The 22,049-nt window shown below is 39.3% G+C and overlaps 2 protein-coding genes across 2 annotated transcripts in view; both read right to left on the minus strand.

Moving 5' to 3' along the window:
• Positions 1-159: 159 nt before the first annotated feature.
• C3H3orf38 (chromosome 3 C3orf38 homolog) lies at positions 160-10,615 on the minus strand. The gene is made up of 3 exons (XM_020811082.3): positions 8,408-10,615; positions 6,668-6,888; positions 160-2,680 (listed from the first exon to the last, which is right to left on the minus strand). The coding sequence occupies exons 1-3, from the start codon at positions 8,544-8,546 to the stop codon at positions 2,090-2,092; spliced, it is 951 nt and encodes a 316-aa protein (XP_020666741.2). The 5' UTR covers positions 8,547-10,615; the 3' UTR covers positions 160-2,089.
• A 952-nt stretch (positions 10,616-11,567) lies between these two features.
• ZNF654 (zinc finger protein 654) overlaps positions 11,568-22,049 on the minus strand; it is a 32,025-nt gene continuing 21,543 nt past the window's right edge. The window contains exon 9 of the mRNA XM_072993958.2: positions 11,568-20,858. Coding sequence (XP_072850059.2) covers positions 20,851-20,858 — 8 coding nt within the window. The 3' untranslated portion in view covers positions 11,568-20,850. The remainder of the gene's footprint in view (positions 20,859-22,049) is intronic.

The raw sequence follows: 22,049 nt of genomic DNA on the forward strand, positions 1-22,049 counted from the left end.
TGTCTGGTTTGGAAAAGTGACTAAGATCTGAGTAGCATGTCCTTGGATGGCCACAAACTGGTTTTGCCCAGGTAATTTATTAATGCTAAATTATTTGATATTGTATATCAAAAGGAACTTATCCATATGGTTAGTAAAGGCTAAAAATTTCAGAAACAGTTTTAAATAGAATTAAGATAACCACAGAGGTCACGAAGTTTATTGTTGGCTGAAAGGAACATATAAACACCGATCACTGATGAATGTATAATCTTCTACTGCCAACTCTAGTTGGCAATAGCATACCTGAGTTTCAGGCAGGATTTCTCCCAAGCCCTCTTTGGAGATATCAAGGATGGAACCTATGGCTGTACTCTTATGACTTTATCCCTCCTCAATACAGAATATGGTTTTCCTAACTAGTAGCTAGGCCCAATCCTTTTTAGAAGCCAGAGTGACAGGGTAGCAAAGGACAATTACAGATCTGTTGACTGTACCAACTTCTTAATAAAATAAGTCCATCTTATTCATGAAATAATGTTTTTAAGTTCTCAATATATATATATATAATGTTTATATAGCCATTTTTCTTTGTTTGCAGGATAGCTTTCATTGATAAACAATTAAAAAAAACCCCACAGCTCAGAAAATTCCAAGACCTTCAGAACTTTCAAATGCTATCATTTTGGGGGGGGGGGGGACTGAAGAACCAACCTTTAAAAAGTGAATCACTTAAAAATCAGGCCTATTCTTCTACATATATTTTATGGGGGGGGGGTTACCACACGAAGAAGTGGTTTATGTCTGAGCAATTATGAAACGAAGCCAGTTAAACAATTTCAAAACATTTCACTGCAGAAGAGTGAAATTTGTCTGTTTCAAAGCTTCTGAAAGATGAAGGCTTTTAAAAGTTTAGTGCTGCAGTTATAAGTCTATTCATAAATTAAATATACTGGTCAGAATTCCACTCGTGTTCATGTTAAGCACTGGATGACCAAGAACCTTAACTAAGACATGTCCCAGTTATTAGCCGCAGCAAGTTATGCAAACAAAATTTACACAACCACCAATAGGATTTTAACTTCATTGTACCATAGACTCTTCAATACTTTTGTCTAGCTTCTAGAAGTCGCTAACACAGCATTCTCTACAAATTAAAGCATCACCTAAAAATGAAACCACCATTTACAAATAAAAAATGCTTTGTTTTGTACAATCCTGAGATTTAGGATATGCAAGAAATTTTACATAACTATTCTTTAACGTAACCTTTACATATAGTTACCAACTGCATTGAAATGAACAGCAGTTTTAACTCTAGTTTCCTCATTAAAAAAAAGTTAAGTGACAAGTGCATATTAAAAATAAGCAACAGAAACATAATTTTTACCTAGCATTAATGCATTAGTGCTGGCTTTCCAACTACTGGTGCATCTTTACAGTGAAAGACAAACTGTATAAGAAAAGATACCTCACAAAAACAGTAACCAAGGGTTTTTACACCATATTTGGCAAGAAGTAGTATTGCATCCCTCATAGGTTAGGTGGGCTATTTGTGCTCTTCCAGATCCAGTTCAGCTGCATCTCCCACAGTCCCTCATCACTGGCTATGAAGACTAGGATTGATGGGAGTTGCACCCCAACAACATCTGGAGAGCCACAATTTACCCTGTGCTGCTACAGATCCATCTTCTCTCAGATTCCTCTCACCTTGAAGAGAAGATGTGGAAGCCACTAACAAGCAAGAAAATAGTGATATTATTTCCCCAGCTTTGTGTTTTCACTCTCTGTGCTCCCTTCCTTTCACCTACCTCCCCACTTTCTCACTGTGGGGTAAAAATGAGTGGTAAGATGGAAAGAACTCAGCATCTGCTCACTTCTCTTCTCAATTATCAAGCAAGAATATCAAGTCACTTTAGGAAACAGAGTGAGCCCAGCAATCACCAGCTGCCAATCCCTAATTTAGGTAATTCTTTGGTTTATCACCCAACAAGAAATCCTGACTCAAGGAACACAAGCAGACAACTTAACTGAATGCTCAAGTATGTTCATGTGCCTTTTCTTCTCCAACATCACAAACTCTCCCCTTGGTTTTGCAAACAAAGAGTACTCAGAATTTTTGAGGCTCAACCAAGGCAAGCTCCTTAGACACACAGAATTCCTGAAGTTCTTCCTGCTCATATTTTATACAAGGTCTTTCTACTTGGGTCCCAGGTTCCATGGCATTCTGACCAACAATGTTTAGCTGTGTAACTTTAATTTTCCAGGTGTTCTCCCGAAATGGGCAGCGGATCAGTCCAAAAATTTGTTCAAATACGCCCAAACAGCAAGTATTTCTATGAACTGTGCCGGCTACTGCCACAACTACTAACCCGTATTTTGAAACTGCACACTTTAAGCCACCAGCATCTAGGTTGGGATTCAGGAAAAGGAATTCTTCTTTCACTAAGGACAATAAGCGAAGGCTGACTAATTCAGCACCTACATACTCTTCTATGTTTTGTTTTGAAGCATTATAACAAAACTTCAGTTTTACATCATCCCAAAAGTGTTGTGGCCCCCATTCTTCGAGTGGCTGTCCAAACTGTGGGTTCTGAGAGTTCAACATTCCAAAAAACCATTGACAAAACTCTTCTCCCAGACTGTGACACTCTTCATTGCTTTCTTTGTCGTCTTCTTGTTTCCTTCTCTCTTCAGTACTCTGAAAAATAAAGCAAAGAATTTTAATCTCTAAGAAGTGACAGATGCTTTCTGTATCATAATGCCAGATGAACAGAATCCAAAAAAATACACTGAACTTGGAATGCAGTAGTAAGGCAGGTGTGACCTCTGCTTTGTAATGTGTTTTCAGTGAGGCACAGATAATGCTGGAGCTATAGAAAGGCACATGCCATATTTACTATTAGTTGGCATAAGTTTATTAGTCAGAAGAAAGATGTGTAAATTTCTATTTTAGAAAAACAAGCATCATTTTTACCTTGTCTGTGTGAGCCCCAATCAACCTCTAGCTATGGATTTTATAACATATTTTTAATCTAGGGTAAAGGTTCCCCTTGACAATTTTTGTCCAGTCGTGTTCAACTCTAGGGGGCGGTGCTCATCCCCGTTTCAAAGCCATAGAGCCAGCGTTTGTCCGAAGATAATCTTCCATGGTCACATGGCCAGTGCGACACGGAACACTGTTACCTTCTCACCAAGGTGGTACCTATTTATCTACTTGCACTTACATGCTTTCGAACCGCTAGGTTGGTGAGAACTGGGACAAGCGATGGGTGCTCACTCCGTGACGTGGATTCGATCTTACAGCTGAAGATCTACAGACCTTATAGCACAGAGGCTTCTACAGTTTAACCCGCAGTGCCACCACGTCCCTTTTTTTAAATCTACTTGGCAGTAAATTTGTGAGCTGCTCTTCTGTATTACAGAGTTATTAAGCAGGGTTGGTTCCTTATTACCTCTTCTATAGACTGACACAGAAACAGTGGTTTTAATGGATTTGAGGAATAATTGAGCTCAAGGAAATGACTAAGGATACAAGATGAACAGCCATCATTTCCTTATTTATACAGATGAATCACAATTGTCATTTCTCAAAAAAAAGTAAAACATTATTTTAAAAGAACATATACTCCTTTAAGCCATCCAATCTCTCAGGCTATGGTCACCCTATGAATAAATGCTCCCAAAACATTCCAACATTAACAGAATAGTTTAGTTCTTGCAAACTGATGGTTGTCGTTTCCTTTCTTGAGTCAATTCATCTTATGTTAACTCTTGCTCTTCTCCAACTGCCTTCAACTTTTCCTAGCACTAGTGACTTTTTCATGGACTATCCAAGGTATGGTAGCCTCAGTTTAATCATTTTATTTTCTGGAGAATTTGGATTTCTTCATTGCCAACATTAATGTTCTCTCATTCTTCTGCAGTCATTACTTTTGTCTTTTTAATGTTCAGCTCTAATTCTGCTTTTACACACTTTAACCTTCCACAGTAAAGTCTTGTCAAAAAAAATGGTGTCATCTGAACATCTTCAGCTATTACTATTTCTCTACCTTCTTTATTTATCTGAACCTAATCCAACATTTCATTTTGTTTGCATACAGAATGAAGGAAGATAAAATGCCCACTTGTCTGACATCTTTGCCAACTGGAAACTATTCAGTTTTTTTTTTCATTTTCTGTCCTAACACCAGCTCCTTTCCAAAGTATAGGTTAAACATCAGGACAATCAAATATGGAAAAACCCTCATTTATTTTAAAATAATCCATAATTTTTCAAAGTTGCAGAGACAAAGGCTTTCCTATAACCTACGAAGTACAAATTGATGCCCACCCTTTAAAAAAATGTAGTATACTATTTGCTATATTCTTGTTAGGATTTTGAGAGAATCAGGCTCTGTAGTTAAAATAGTCTGTTGTTATCCCATCTACTATTGGTGATTTATTTCTTCCAAGAGCTGCTATTCTATTTCTTTGTAACAGCCTGCTCCTTGTCTTGTTTTTGCAGAGCAACTTCTGCCTCCAATTATATAATCTCTTTGATTTCTACACTGACCATCCAGTTATGTTCATGTCATTTGTTCTGCTGTCAAAGTTATGTATTTCCAATAAACAAATTGTTGGCTTCACAGAATTCTATGACTTACTTTCCTGCTTTACTTTTTTCTTTTTCTATCATTCGGTTACGTACCCAAATTGAAACAACAATAAGAACAAAATAGGAAGTAACAATTAAAAGCAAGATCTTACAATACAAAACAAAAACTTAGCCACAGACTCTGTAATTGCTGGTTTCTTACTCCTAGAACTAATTCTCTGACAATGTTTGGTTCTGCTTTTTATTTTCTGCTTTTGCATTTCAGTCCCCCAGGATTATTAGTAGATCCCATTTTGCTGTGTAAGCAATTTCCTCCTAGAGAAATGCATAACAGCTTTCATTGTTTTCCCTATTCAAAATCTGTAATTGAATCACAGATCTGAATGCGGGTTATACTGATACACTTTCCATGAAGACTGACTAATATTAATTTGTCCAACTTTGAATTACATGATACAACTACTTCTGCTATGCTTCAAGGGAACACTTTGTAATTATCTTATTTTATTGAAAATGTCCTATTTCATTTCACTTTAGTCTATTTAACCCCAAATATGACAAGATTCAAACATTTTATTTTTTTTCTTTGTTTTCAGTTTCAAGCTCACTTTGATTCACTTTTCAGATTCTGTAGTACCATTTTGTGTGTCACACAATACTATACTTTCTTTTTCCCTCTGTACACGCTAACAACCAGATGTCCTTTCTGCTTTAACCCAACTGCTTCATAAGCAACAGCACTACTTGTATTTATCCTCTGTTCTTTCCTATTTCTGACTGAATACTTTCTGTGAGTCTCATCTGCCACCACTATCTCTCATTTCATTTTGGACTGTCTCAACAAAGGGCTTTGTAAAATGTTCAGAAGTGGTTTACCTTTACCCTTTTCTATGCAGTACTAACACAAGTAAGCTTGAGTGTCAATGCTATTATCTATGAAAGAAGCTCCACCACTGCCATTTTTCACTACTGCTATTGCCCAGAGGCTGCCCTCTAAGTATTTCTATGGCATCATCACCAATGGAACTATCAAGTATTTTCCACTGATGAGACCGCTAATTTCTGGAGAAGGTTAGTGCATTTTAGTTTGGTGTCCAAGCTTCAACCATTCTGCTTTAGGTGACCCAGTTAGGAACCAAGACTCTTAATAGAATCTAGTCTCTTGATGGTACTGCTCTCAGTTTCCCTGACACATTCTGCCCCTCTCATCATATTGAAGTGTGCATACATTAGGGAGGTTCAGACAGTTTCAGCAAATATTTTCCAAACATTAGTTCAGAGGATTTAATCAGCTTCTTAACTCAAAATATTACTCACCTAGAAGTAACAGAAGTGAAAAGATAAAGTGAAACTGTCCATAGCCAGACCTACCGTTTCCCCAAAAATAAGACCTAACCTGAAAATAAGCCCTAGTATGATTTTTCAGGATGCTCGTAATATAAGCCCTACCACAAAATAAGCCACAGTTAAATGAAACCCTGCCCTCCACCATTGTGCAGCAACCAGAAGATGACATGACTGTATTTGAATCAATCTTAATTTTATTGCAGGTGAGAGAATGCCAGATTAAGTATTCTTCTAAAATGTGAACTTCTGAAACAGATATATTGCCACAGGTCTTCCAGCATCTGCCAACTTTTCCTGCAAATCACTCACAATAAACTTTTCCTCATCTACCATCTCCAAAGTACTAACAAACTGACAGAGACTAGGCAGGAATGCTTATCACACATGAACCTTAGTACTACTGATGTTCACGTACGGTTTGTGTAATTTGCTATGGCTAATTGACCAGGTGCTGGGGAACACTTCAGTTGCACATTCAGGTATGTGTAGCAGTCACATGACTGAGAAACACTCTGACACTTCATCAGTTAACTTCAGGAAATTTCACAAACCTGAAGTAAACACCTCTAGGGCTCTGTCCTTCTTGTCCTGTAGCCAAGTACACAAAAAATTCTAACTGAAGGATTTGTGCCTAGCTACCCCAAAACAGAACAATTTAAACAGGACATTAAAGTATCAATAAGCAACTGTGATTCCCAAAACTGATGTTTAATATTTCTAAAGCAGCTGAAACAACAGACTTACCAATACATCGGGCTTAGCATATTTTTGCTCTGAGGCACAATCTTTCTGCTGCTCACACCAATAATGCTTTGCACGCTCAACAAGCTGGTGCTTCTCAGAAGAAGGAGGCATTATAATTCCTTTTGTTGCCAAATACTTGAAGATTGTATCACGAAATACCTTCTTTCTCTTCAGCAGCTCTTCAGCACTTTGGCTATACAATAAGATGGCAAGTATGGCTTCTGCAAATTAAGTAATATCAGAAATTACTTCATTGTTACCTGAATTTAAGGATGGAAAGAAAAAATTGTCACGTTACAGTCTATATGTAAATCACTTGAAAAGGCTCAAATTAGATTTTTGAATTATCATAACGCATTGGGGAAATGCAAGATTTTCCCCATTATTGCTCGTTACCCATTACACTTCCCTTTAATCAATCTCTTGTGACATCAGCTACTGAAATGTGGAGCTACTTTTTTTTTTTTGGCTGAGATTGATGGATCCATTTATCTATGTCCCATGGTTCTTAGTCAGAAGCTAATCCTTGTGTCATTTCTAACCAATAAACTGCAGAAAACTTTACTTTTGATAATTACTCATGAGTGCCCTAGAGATAACTCAGCCATCTAAGCCCCAAATGTTCAATTTTGGAGGTTAGGATATGTAGCAAGATTTTTGCCCACAGTTGCCAACTATCTTTGAACTATTTAGAGTCAGAATCTTCCCCCCCCCCCAAGTTTTGCTTTTTAATTTTGAAAAATGCAAGCAGTCAGGGTGCCTTTCAAAGGCTAGATTTTAAAAGCTACAGAGTAGGTTCTTACTCAGAAGACATTTTATAGAAAATCACACCAGCTGTTCTTACTTTGATTTCAGACTGAAATCCTTGGTTTATTTTATTTCAAAACAAAGCAACTCGTCCTTAGAGAAATGTGAAGGAAGAAGAAAACTAGGGCACATCAAACATATGTTCACTAAACTAGAATACCTGCAAGACCATGGTAGGATCTATCTCTCTTTCATATACATACACCTCTTCCATCTCAAACTTTAAAGACTTACTACAGTCAGTTTGTCTTCCCAGTACTTATTTGAATAAAATGGCAGATAGCTACAGTGGTTAGGCCTTTCTGTATATATGGGGAAACTTTTTGTTTTTCAGGATTTTGTCATGCACCTGGAGGCTCTGTTTAAATAGAGCCTCCTGTTAAATTAAATAGTAGGAAACAAGAGATACATACATACCCCATAAATTTCAGTGGGCGTTTGAGGAGTACGTCCAACCAGGGAGTCTCTTAAGAAAAACTTTATTTACACGATGGCACCAGAGAAAAAAACAGGAAAAGCAAAGAAGTAGTCCTGTGAGGGAACCTCAAGTGAGAGCCAAGTGCACCTGAGGGAGCCAAACACCCAAAAGCAGCAAGCAGGCTACTCCAGTCCCCATTGGCGGGAAGGGCTTGGACACCAACGTGGGCCCATGGGTGCCAGGCTACCTTAGCTGCCTGGGCTAGACCCGCTTTTACTCCCCCACTGGAGGGCTTTCACTGCCCCTTCGAAAGCAAGGGGATTCGTACTCCCTACTGAGGGAAGGCCCATTAGGGCAATTCGTCGGTTGTACATACTTGGCGTTGAAAGGAGATTCTGCCCTTGCGGGATATGGAGGGGGGGGGGAGGGAAGGGAAGGAGGGTGTCGGCGCTTTCCCTCTCCCCTCCCTTGGGACGACGGGCCCCCTTTACCCACCCACACACGGCCTGTTTTACCTTGGCGGTCATCGGGCTTCACGAGGCGGTTGGTTACCGTGTCCGCTAAGGCCATCAGGTCGTCGGTCTCGAGCAACTCCAGCAGCTCGCGGCAGCCGTCGCGCTCGCGCTCCGTGATCCCCACCCAGGCCGAAGCCATGATGATGAAGACGGGGGGGGGGGGAGGAGAGAGGGCGTCCGTCCCTCAGAGCGCGAGACCGGGACCACCACCAGACGGGGAGGGGCGGGGCGGAGCCTTCTCGCGCAGCAGCGGCAGCAGCAGCTCCCGGAAACCCTGGCAACCGAGAGGCAAAGGGAGAGAGAGAGAGAGAGAGAGACAACGCCACTTCCGCCTCTTATGTGTTATTCTCAACGACGCCCCTTCCCATCACCTCCTCTCTCTTCCCCCTCCGCTCCCCCGCCCCTTTCCGAGGTTCCCTCATTCGCCGCCAACGGCGTCCTGCCTAAATCGACTCGGCCTCCAACAGGCACGGCCTAACAATCGTTCCACTAGCTTCCCCGGAAAGTTGCCGTCGCCCGCCTTTGGCTACCTGGATTTCCCCTCGATGTTGTTGTAAGAGACGGAGGAAGAATTGCCAGAAAGACTGCCAAGAGAGTTGTTGTTTCCTTCCAGTGTCTCATACTTAGCAACGGGAGTATCCGTCAAGTCGCTGCTGATCGACGGCGACCCTATACGTTAGTGGCCTCCAAAAATGAGTCTTCAGAAATGGTTCCTATAGTCTGGCGCATTATAGTGTCATAAGCGTGGCCGATGTTGTTGTCTTGTGCCGTCAGGTCCTTTCTGGCTCGGGGGCGACGCTACGAATTACGGGAGAACAGGGGCGATGTGGCGGAGACGACCTCCGTCTAGGACTCGGGAGCCGGCCAGCCGGGTGCGAATCTCCCGTCGGCAATGGAGACTCATCCTTAACTATCTCACAGATCGCAGAAACCCTACCAGCATTCGTGGGCGCCGCGTTGACCGCACATAAGCACGCACACGTGGGTTAGTGACCTCCCAAAGGACCTTTGGGAGGTCACTCAAAGGTCTTGCTCCGGCCTTGCAGACTCAAGCAGCAGTTTGTTTAGTTGAGTCCACCCGCCTTTTGCTCCCTTTTCCTCCTTCCTTTTTGTATTTTCTTAGGGGAAGATGTTGGATAGATTGCAACTTAACACAGGATGCCTTTAAGGAGTTTTTGGCTGGGAAGGGCTTGTCTGGAGTGGGTTGAATGTCAATCAATCCAGCAACAGCCAGTAGTTCCCTTTCTTCCTCAGATTCTTTTTGACACTGTCAGTTCTGTCGGTGTTAGCAGTGGAGTCTGTCAGAAGAGGACAGTTAGAGTGAAGTGTCAGTTATGTAACCAGTCTGTCAGTAATGAAGCTAGCTAACCAATTAAGCTCATTCAGTGTAACCAGTTGATATTTTTCACACACAATGTTTTTTCCCCTATAAGGAACTGTAAATAAACAGAAGCATTTATTCTTATTACCTGAGTCTGTGAGTGAATGTATTGAAAGAGTAAGTGCCTGTTGAGGTAAACTAACTACAGTGGTGCCTCGCTTAACGATGTTAATTGGTTCCAAAAAACATTGCTATGGGAAAACATCGCGAAGCGAAACACCATTTCCCATAGGAATGCATTGAAACCGGTTAATCCGTTCCAATGGGAACGGATTGCCGTCCTTAAGCGAAAATCCCCATAGGAAACATCACTAAGCGATACAATGTTTCCCCCATTGGAATGCATTGAAACCTTTTCAATGCATTCCAATGGTTTTGCGATATCCGTTTTTGCAATTTTAAGTGTGTCTTAAAAGGTTCAAAAACGATTTTAAATGCTTGGGATCGTTAGTGCACCTTCTAAAACGTGTACAAACTTAATTTGGCTTTGTTCTGACGCTTCGTTAGTTTTTGGTGAATTTTTTTCTCCCCCATTGGAATGCATTGAACCCGATTTTGACAGCTGTCAAAACAGGCACTTCAATGCATTCCAATGGGGGAGAAAAAAATTCACCAAAAATTAACGAAGAATCAGAAACTGTTTTAAATGCTTGGATTCGTTAGAGCACCTTCTAAAACGTGTGCAAACTTAATTTGGCTTTGTTCTGAGTCTTCGTTAATGTTTGGCGAATTTCCTTCCCCCCCCCCCCATTGGAAAGCACTTCTCACTTCTAGAGCTAAGGCGTGACTATATGATCTATTGACATTTTACGCTGTTCACTTTTTTCCTTTTGTTACACCCATATTGCTGAAACCATGAAGATAGTTGTATACATCTGATAAACTGTTATATCCCTTCAAGTCCAAACTGATAGCAGCCCAAACAGGACTTTTGATGCGAGATATGAATGCCTTTATGAGTCTCTATCTATGACTTTCTATGGCCAAACGTATTTGAACTGAGGTCTCCTGAGTCCTACACCACCCTGGATATCACTATTATGATTCACTTCATGGTAACTATATTCAATTTGTCTGTACTGCAGGCAGAACTGGTTGAAACCTGACAAGTGATGCTTCTGCAAAGAAGACAATTTTAAAATTGGAAATGCATAGTATTTGTGGCAGGTTGTGAAACTTTGTGTTGTTGGTTTGTGCATATGCTATAATAAATGTATTCATTAGATTGTTGAGATGTAGAATAATCTTAGAACTGCAAAGCTGGAAGGCACCCAATGGATCTTTGAGTCCAGCCAGTATCAGGAAGGCACAGTGGGGAATTGAATTCACAACCTCTGGCTCTGCAGCAGATACTAGTCTTGCTAGATGTAGTATTCCAAATATCCTGTCCAATTCAGCAATGTAAATGTCAATAGGAAGCATAAAAGCAAACCATGAGTGTAACAATGTTCCCTGGACACCCTTCAACAGCAACACAGGTCTGGAGGCATATCATATCAGTTCTTTTAATATATCTTATCTACTAGCAATAAGGTTCTGTTAGCACAGCAGACGTCCCACAGAGGGATGTACCAGAAATTAGAAAGGTAAACACAGTATCTGCCAGGGGTGGGTTGGGGCTAGGCCCCTTCCAAAGTTCTTCATTTCTTCATATCAGAGCTACACAACATGACTGGGCCTCCAGCACACAAAATGTAATTCCATGCTGGCTGTTGCATAATAATATAATGACTGTAGCTAAATATTTTGTAGGTACTGTATAATCCTGGACACCATAAATTCACCTTTAATAACAGACAGTATTTTATTGAACAATTCTATGTACAGTACAAAAGGTTTAAAATGAAACACTACTGTTGATTTATTGCAGTTTGATGGCTCAGTTTAAATTTGTACTCATATAAAATGCAAAATAAAATAATTTAACATTCAAGAAGGAAGCACAAATTTCCTTACTTGCTGAACCTATAATAGCCTTTACAAATTAAACGGAAGTCCCAAAATGCACACACTGCATTTAATCAAGGTGTTATACAGTACAAAATAAATTAAAAAAACACCCCCTTTAATTCCTGCCCCTTTGTATTAAACAAGAAGTACTGCTGAATCTTCTTGCTATACATGATCAAAACTATACAATTTCTAGTGAATATGGCTAAACCAAAGTACCAGTGACCTTTCCCACAAGTAACCAATTCAAAGTTGTTCTACAAAACAGATATCAATGAGAGGTTACCCACAGAGTAATACTTGATTTTTTACAAGACCTTTACTGGGAATCAAATGTATGTAGTAACAGAAGCTTGCAAACATTTTTTTTTAAAAAAAATCTGTCAAATCCAGCAGAGACTATGATTCAGAAATACTGTCAGAATTTGGAGTAATGTAAGATGCATTTTAGGCACTAAGTGTTATCCTGGGGGAGAAGGGTCAGATAACTAGGTGATAAACAGTCAGGTTCAAGAGATGCATGAAATAGTGCACATTTTCTGTATTGTGCCACATTTTGACATTGGACATTTAGAAAACATTAAATCATGTAGTGTACTACTTGCCTAGCCACTCAGGCTGAGTATAAACAGTTCATATTACTACTTCTTTCCAGGCTGGTAAAACATGGTGTAACATTATGACATTTCTGCTATCTTCTGGGCTTTAATCCTTCCAGACCACAGGAAAACACCTGTCACAGAACGTTTCCAGATACGGAAACTAAACAGTGCAGTGACAGTTCCTTTCTTGAATACTCTCTCTCTGGACAAAGATGAGTGGGGTGTCAGTACATGAGCTATGCAAGAAACAGAACACTGCAGGGAGGAGGCAGATAATGAACATCATCATGTAAGAACATGATGGAATGTTAAATCTTCCAGTTACCCTAGCTCAGACTTAACATTTTGACTGAACCCATGCATAATATACAGTATAGTTCTAAGCACAGAAACTATTAAAAAGTGAATGCTTGGTTGTGTGTTTGCAGTATGTCAATGAAATACCAGTCATCACCTGGCAAGCCTTGGAGCAAACAAATTTAATCCTAGGACGTCCAAACTGGACCATCAATAGGGGGAGCAGCCTTTGTAGTCCCAAAGCCAGTTTAATGTAAGCAGAAACGTGCTTCTTGGATAAATACTTATGTGACCAATGCATAACTTAACTAGGGACAAATAGGTGATTAACTAGTCACAAATATGACCTTCCTCATCTCTGAGGAGATATAGCAGCCTATCTTAGCAGCTAGCAAAATTGCAAGATACCTACAAGTAGGCAGGGGCCAAGTCTACAGATTTTCCTCTAGAACAGAATTTATGTGTAACAGAGTTGGGGTGGCCATACTGATTGACTTCCTATTCCATGCAGTTTCTCCTGCAAGAACAAGTTTAATTTTTAAAATAATAAGTGTTTCAAAATAAACAGTTGCATACCCATTTTAAGATTTCTGTACAATATTGTGTACCAGTAAAACTGCCCTGTACTTTGTAATGCAAGAATATGTTTATAGTATCCTAGTAGCCTTTGGTATAATATAGCCTAAGCATTTTCTGTGATGGTATAACACATCGTTTACATCACAATTCTATACAAATTAGTAATTTAAAGATTTTTAAAAATCTTTTAGAAAAAGCCAAATAAATCAAATACAAAACCGACATACAACTATACTGTATGGAAGGGTAACTTCCACATTTTCATTTTTATATTTTACCTACTGCTGTTTTATGACTGATCTTACATATTATGGGAAGTAATTCATGAGACTGAACTCATTTCTCAGGAAGGACTTGTAAGTCTAAATTTCTGATGCCCAACAAATGGTTATGCATAGGAATCAAAACTGCCTACAATTTCAGACTCATAAGGTGGCAGAGATTATACTGTTCCACGTTCTTACTTTGAAAATTAAAAGCCAGCTTAAAGTAGACAAAAATTATCACTGCTACACCATCAATACATACTCAGTACCCAACCAAGCACTGTAGGACCCATTTCTATTTTAAAGCATCTGAGTTACATGCAATGAAAAGTCCACAGGCTGACGACCAAATTTGTTTAAGCAGAGTTGCATATGCATAATGGAGCATTTCTTTATGTTTTTTCCCTGCAACACCCCATGACCCCTCCCCAAATCTGCTCTGAAGTCTCAGAATCTGTAGCAGTTAAGAAGTGTAAGGGAATTAGGTACCTGGCTGCAAGTCAGATTCCCCACTGTACTTCCTGGGGCATATGCCAACCTGTGTAGCTTTTGGCAAGCAACACAGCCCTACAGCACCCCTAGAAGAAGATCATGGTAAACTACGTCTGCATAGGCTGCATCTCAAAAACCCTGAAAAAGTCCCCATAAGTCAGAATCAACAACAGCATGTGATTACTATTATTATTAGTGGGAATCCTTTTTAATTACAGATACAGTTGCAGCGGGAAAAGATTCTACTTGACTACTACCCACATTATCAAAAAATCTCAGGGTCACAAGCTGAATTCAAACATTTTACATAGGGAAACACATGAAGAAAGGCATGTGCTAGCCTCACCTTCCCACCCCTGCTTTCATCATTTTGCTCATATGCAAAGCAATGGGTTTGAAGAGGAGTTTCCTTTACACAAGAAGGCTTTCCACACAAACCAGAACCCTTGTTTTCCAGAGCTTCAGCTGGGGAGGACAGCCTCCACATTTATCAAAGCTCTCCTCTTCAGACGTGTTGCTTTACACAAAAACAAAACAAGATTAGTGCATTCCCCTTTTCACATGTGTTCATTTACCTCTTCTGTAACTCCTGGATAGGGCTCTACACACATTTGATTCCATTAAAGTAGACTTATACATTTTCAAATACAGCACTAATTACTCTTATCATGGTATGAAATTAAATTTTTTTTTTCAATGAATGCTCTTCATTTGTTGGAAATTAATTCAACAATGAAACATGAGGGAACAAACAGGTAAATTACCTAGGAATGCCTGATTATGAGTACTACATAAAATCAGTAATAATTTAATTCTGACCAAAATTGAATTGAATTTAATAAACATGACCACATTACATTTTAAAGCACTGCCTCTTATTTAGCAGAACTTTTACCTTTAGGACACCTATACTTAGACAAAGCTCTTCTTTAGTCTGGTAATCGTATCAATTAAATCACAGTTAAAAGCTGAGATTTGGGAATGACACCCATTTAATATAAAATACGAAATTTATTATGAACTTTGGCTTATAATACAGGGGTATCAATATACAGAAACGATTAGATCTCTAATGACACCAGTAGCAAAAAACCAGGAATCATATCTGTGTATATGTTGTCATAAACTCTGTATGGACAGAGAAATTATTAAAATTTGCATAAAATAAACCTTTCTCTCTCTTTTTTTAATTTGGATTACTTTGGTGCTGAATTTTGACATTTCAGCATAGTGTACTTTTGACCATTACTTCAAATGTACAGGCTTATAAACATTCTCTGGCATCCAAGATACTAAATATACAGTAGGACCCCATATCCATGGGGGATTAGTTCCAAGCATCCCTCTGTGGATGCTGAAAACCACAGACAATAGCAAACCTTATACATTAGACGGGCTGAAGCACAGCATAATACAGTCACTCCACCTGCACCCTACAAAAAGAAGAGTAGTTGTAGTAGGAGACTCCCTACTGCGTGGAATTGAGACCGAAATATGCCAGGAAGATCCATGGACTTGCCACATATGCTGTCTCTTTGGAGGTCAGATAAAAGATGTGATGAAAGGACTGCCATCACTCATACAATCCACAGATACATATCCCTTTCTTCTTGTCCATGTGGGAAAAAGTGACACAGCCAAGAGGAGCTTTGAAGAAATCACGTCAGACTTTGAAGCTCTAGGAAGGAAACTAAAGGACTTGGGGCCCAGACAGTTTTTTCATTCATCCTACCAGTACTAGGAAGAATAGAATGGGAAAGTGAGACACTCCAAGTGATGACTGGCTATGAAGGTGGTGTCAATATGAAGGGTTTGGTTTCTGGGACCACGGGCTAAGCTTCCTGGAAGAAGGACTGCTAGCAAGAGATGCTTGCATTTTACAAGGACTGGGAAGAATGTGTTTGGTAGCAGCATGAACTTCATCAGGAGGGCTTTAAACAGAATTGTAAGGGAGACACAAGCACAGAGTTAAAGATAGATGAAGCCTTACAATAAGTGGAACAGACAAAATTGTTCAAATGGGGGTCAATAATAACATTAAATGTACAAGGACAAACAGGCCACAAATCACACAATCCCCAGTGTCTATATATGAATGTCAGGAGTATGGGGAACAACCAAGATAAACTGGAAATGGTAGTTGAGGGGGGCAAATATGACTTGATAGGAATAACTGAAACTTAGTGGGATGACTCCAATGACTAGAATACAGCAATTGAAAGATACAAATTGTTCAAAAAGAACAGAGAGAACAGAAAAGGAGGTGGAATTGCAGTATATGTAATATATGCATTCCTGCACAGAGATACAGAAGAACATCTGTCCCATTGAGAGTATCTGGATCAAGGTAGTTAGGACAACAGCAAAAGGAACATGGTAGTTGGAGTCTACTACCGGACGTCCAAACAAGGAGGAAGCAGATGAAACTTTTGAAAAACAAATGGCAAGGATTTCAAAGAGACATAGTGTAGCAATGATGGTAGATTTCAATTATCCAGATATCTATTGGGAGGCAAATTCTGCAAAGCATGGTCCTTCAAAGAAATTCCTGGCTTGTGTGGCTGATAATTTTCTCCTACAAAAAGTGGAGAAAGAAACTAGAGGATTTGCTATCCTTGACTTGATTCTAACCAACAGAGATGACTTGGTGGAGGAAGTGGCAGTGAGTGGGCGAGAGTGAATTCTTGATTTCAAAGGAAACCAAAGCAGAGTGTAGCCACACACATATGCTGGATTTTTAAAGCCAATTTTAATAATCTCAGAACAAGGATGAGTCAGGTCCCATGGCAGGAGATCCTAACAAGAAAATGAGTCCAAGGGCGGGAGTTTCTTTAAAAAGAAAAAGAAAAAAGAAATTCTAAAAGCACAACTGCAAACAATTCCAACAAGAAAAAAGGAGGGAGGCAGCAAAAAAAGGCCCGTGTGGCTTCACAAAAAGCTCACAAAGGACATTGGGGGAGAGAGAGATGTATAGGAAATGGAAAGAAGGCCAGGTCACCAAAGAAGAGTACAGACAACTAGCAAGGAAATGCAGAGAATTAAGAGAGCAAAAGCTGAGAATGAGCTGAGATTAGCTGGTGAGACTAAAAGCAATAAAAAGCATTCTTTAGGTATGTGTGAAGCAAAAGACAAAGAAAAGAAATAGTGGCGTAACTACCGAATGGGCATGGGAAATGATAATAGAAGACAAAGGCAGAAGTGCTCAATTCCTAATTTAGCTCAGTTTTTCCCCATAAGACAGACTATGAACCTCCAGACAAATTTGAAGTGCAAGCGGAGGTGACAGGATTGCAGCAGAAGATTGATAAAGAATAGTCAAGGACTACCTTACCACCTTGAACAAGTTGAAATTTCCAGGGCTGGATGAACTGCAGCCAAGAGTACTGAAGGAATTAGCTCAAGAACTCTTAGAACCGCTGTCCATTATTTTCTTATAATCATGGGAAATGGGTGAGTTGCCAAATGATTGGAGGAGGGCTAATGTTGTTCCTGCCTTCAAAAAGGGCAAAAAGGAGGAACTTGGGAACTATAAACCAGCCAGCCTAACATCAACTCCAGGGAAAATTCTGGAATAAATTATAAAATGGCCACTATGCAAGCACCTAGAACACGTATCTGTCAAAAACAAATCCTGCCAGACTATTTTGATCTCATTTTTTGATCAGGTAACGTCCCTGATAGACAGAGGGAATGCTGTATATCTTGACTTCAGCAAAGTTTTTGACAAAGTGCCCCATGATATGTGTGGATACTTTGTGCTTTTAGGCAGGGTTCTGGGTTTTAGAATTGTTATGAGTGTGTGTGTGTTTTGGTCTGGTCTCTTGAGTGTTCTTTCTGAATTTTGTTGTATGTGTATACAGTTTATATACGTCCAATGACAATAAATAACAATAACTATTATTGTTGTAGTAGTAGTTATATCCTGATTAGCAAGCTTAGGTGTGGGCTGGATAGATCAAATGTCAGACCACAGAATTGTATTCAGAGAGTGATGATTAATGGCTCCTTCTCCAACTGGGAGGAGGTAACAAGTCGGGTACCTGAAGGCTCAGTCCTTGGTCTGGTGCTCTTCAACATTTTAATTAATAACTTGAATGAAGGAGTGCAGGGAATGCTTGTCAAATTTCTGGATGACACAAAATTGGGTGGAATAGCTGGAAGTCAGAAACAAAATGTAAAATGCAAGTCACCCTCTATTCAGCCTTGGCTAGGCCTCACCTTGAGTACTGTGTCCAGTTCTGGACACCACACTTCAAGGAGAATGTTGACAAACTGGAACAAGTTCAGAGAAGGGCAACAAGGATGATCAAGGGGCTGGAAACCAAGCCCTATGAGGAAAGGCCGAAAGAATTGGGCATGGTTAGCCATGAGAAAAGATAGAGGAGTGATATAACATTTTTCAAATACTTGAAACACTGTCATACAGAGGAAGGGCAAGATATGTTCACAATCCTCCCAGAGCGCAGGACATGCAATGGGCTCAAGTTACAGACAGCAAGGTTTTGACTGAATATCAGGTAAAATTTCCTGTTAGAGCAGTAAGACAGTGGAACCAACTACCTCGAGAGGTGTTGAGTGCTCCAACATTGGGGGTATTCAAGAGAAACTTAAGACAACCACCTGGCAGATATCCTTTGATTTGTATTTCTGCATCGAGCAGGGGGTTGGACTCGATGGCCTTATAGGCCCCTTCCAACTTTACAGTGGTGCCTCGCTTAATGACGTTAATTCGTTCCAGGAAAATTGCTACACAGCAAAAACACTGTAAAGTGAAATTAAAAAGCCCATTGAAACGCATTGAAAACCGTTCAATGCGTTCCAATGGGCTGAAAAACTCACCATCCAGCGGAGATCCTCCATGGGGCAGCCATTTTCGGTGCCTGTAGAGCGAGGAATCCATCCAAAAACACAGCAGGGAGCCATTTTGAGCACCCGGCGGCCATTTTGAAAACCCGACAATCAGCTGTTTTGATCGTCGTAATGCGAAGAATCAGTTCCCGAAGCAGGGAACCGATCTTCGCAAAGTGGAAAAAAACTATTTAAAACATCGTTTTGCGATCGCAAAAACATTGTTGTGAAGCGGATTCGTCGTTATACGGGGTAATCGTTAAGCGGGGGACAACTGTATTCTATACATGGTATGGTAAAAGAAAAATATCTAGAAAAGTATTTTCACTATATATTACCAGAACTGGCCAGTAGAGGGAGCCAGGGACCATCCTAGTGACTAGCTCTGATAAATACCACATGAAAATACGTATTTCTGGTTTTTTTCTTTTAATATTTTCAGATCACAGAAAAGTGAAACCACAACCAATCCCACAGATACAGGAATCCTACTGTAACTTTAAAATGGTTAAAACACTGTTTTATTGTATTATAAACTCATACTTTAACACCTAATATTTTCAACAAAACTGGTGATGAACTTTGTATTTCTTTAGTATTGATGAAATTCAAGGCTGCAATCTAATGTTCATTTACTTTGGAATAAAGCCCATTCAACTCAACGGGACTTACCTCTTACTACACATGTATTCAGGATTGTGTTACAAATGGCCAAAATGGAACTTACCTACCATTCATCAATCAATTCTGAAAATATATAAATCCATCTTAATAATATATTTATTAAACCTCTTATGATGTGCAAATACAGAAAGAGTTCTTAACGTCTCAATCTTTTGTGACAAAAATCTGTGAACTGACTTCTCTACAGAAGACTCACTTGGGCCATTGGGATTTCAGTGCTCTGCCTTCGGTATACTATGAGGAGGGGATTAAAGCTTCACCTCTCAAGGCACAGTGCAAGTTACTCCTACAGTTTTCTAAAATAATTCCTGCCCTGGAATTAATTTCTACCACCGGATTTTTTGAACCAACCAATTTCATAACTATATTCAAAATAAAAAGCAATGGCTGCTTAATGAAAATTCAGTGCTGTTTTTCTGTATTGATACAATACAAAGTTTTTTGCCAGGTTCTTTTATCCTTCCTTATAGTCAGCTTTGTATCTTGGGGGCCTTTTTCTCTTTAGAGTAACACTTTTTATAGTAGAAATCAGCCTTTAAAAGATATCAACCAAATCTACTACTAAATTATTAGAGTGAAATTTTAGACTCCAAATCCAGTTCAGGGGCTTTGCTATCATGTGCATTTACCACTGTGACTCAGACTGCATGTTTAGTACCAAATATTGTAATTGTGTAGATCCCATTGCCCCAGCAATTCTTGCGAGACCTTCTCCACAATTCAGATATGGGGAGGGAGAAGTTTTGTGTATCTGAATGTAGCTTAATTATGCCTTAACTTCTTTACCAAGACAGACTGTGCAGGTCAACTACCTGTTACATTCACTTGTTGCCAAAGTAAAAAATACATCAATGCAAAATTAACTGCTACAAGCAATTAACTTCTAACTGACCACATATTTAGGCCCAGCAATATTTTACAGAATGACTCAAACTATCAGATTATAATGTTGTCAGACTTCATTTAAACATGCTCCTGAAGGGGTCATGTATCCCTGGCATTTCTCTGTAGGGCAACAGCTACCACTCAGCACAATAGCTATTCAGTGTGTTGCTGCAATATCAGCTTACTTATATTGGGAACCATGTGGGATCTTGTGAGTATTAGATAACTGGTACTTTGGGAGCTTTAACACAGTTTTTCTGGGTTTGAAATCTGCACAACTTTTGCTGCCACTCAGTTCTGACACAAGTGTGCTTTTATTGTGAAAAAGATCATTATTTTCTTTAAAAACGTCAGATTTCTTGATAATTAAGGCCAACAAGGGAAAAGCAAATTGATGCAGAACATTGTAGGTTTCCATCACACCACTTCTCAACTGAGAAGTCTTCTCACACTATTTGATCAGGCACCTGTAAAAACAAATCATGTTGGTTAATATTCTGGATTCCTGTTCTATAATGGAATTTAAATAGTTAATAATTCTGAAGCAAAGTCTAAAAAATAATTACTAACTACCCATTACTAACTAATTATTAGTTCTTCTCCCATTAGAGGTCAGATATTCCTATTCTGACTTTGGACACAGCAGCTCTAAATGACGCTTGGCATCTAGTTTGTTCTTCTAGCACTTCCTTTACCATTTGTTTTACCCTCAATAATCAACTGCAACAAAATTTCTTACCAGAAAATTTAACAGGTCAGATTTCTTTGAGAACAGCCTGTGCAATTTGGTCTCTTATTTCTTCTTTTCCTTATTTAAGCCTGAAATGGACTGAGACCAATGTCATCTGAGACCACAATAAACAAATATTTATTTATTTTATTTATTTTATTGGACTTATATACCGCCCCATAGCGCTACAAGCACTCTCCGGGCGGTTTACAATTTTTAATTATACAGGCTACACATTGCCCCCCAGCAAAATATGAGAATAATTTAGCCTTTCTCCCAATTCATCTCCTATATAATGCTTTTTCCTTAAATATTCAAATATAGGTTTACACATTCTTTTTCTTTTTTCCATTAGGTCAATTGCACACCATGTGAAACTAAATGTACTTTGTTATTAATATACTGAGATGTGTAAAAACAAGAAAACATGAAAGTAGCCTTACAGATGCTTTGCCTTTGTGGTAAGAGATATTTGTAAAAACAGGCAACTCACCTTCAGGTTTTAATAATACCCTTCCAATTTTTAACTATGCAAGGTGACAAAGGAAACAAGGTAATATTGGGAGTATACAGCCCAAGGCTCATTTATAAATGAAACTAACAATTTCATAGCAGCTTATAGGCTAAGGAATTTATTATGACATGTGATTGTATGGATCTGTAGCATTCACCCTTATTATGTTAAGTAGTTATGAATATTCATGTTGTAGGCTAATGTTGCTAGAAGGCAGAGCCGCAAGAAATGTAATAAAGAGGCAGAGTCAGGGAGACAGAGGGGATCAGTAAGAGTGAGTCAGAGTCAGAGAGAGTGGGGAAGGAGATAGAGTGTGGTATTTGGGAGATCTGAGGTGTGATTAGAGTGAAAAGTGAATAAGAACTGTAATAACAAATAGAAGATTGTGATTGATGATAATAGAAGTTACCTATG

The sequence above is a fragment of the Pogona vitticeps genome, chromosome 3 (genome assembly GCF_051106095.1).
Source record: "Pogona vitticeps strain Pit_001003342236 chromosome 3, PviZW2.1, whole genome shotgun sequence".
In the NCBI taxonomy this organism is placed as follows: Eukaryota; Metazoa; Chordata; class Lepidosauria; order Squamata; family Agamidae; genus Pogona; species Pogona vitticeps.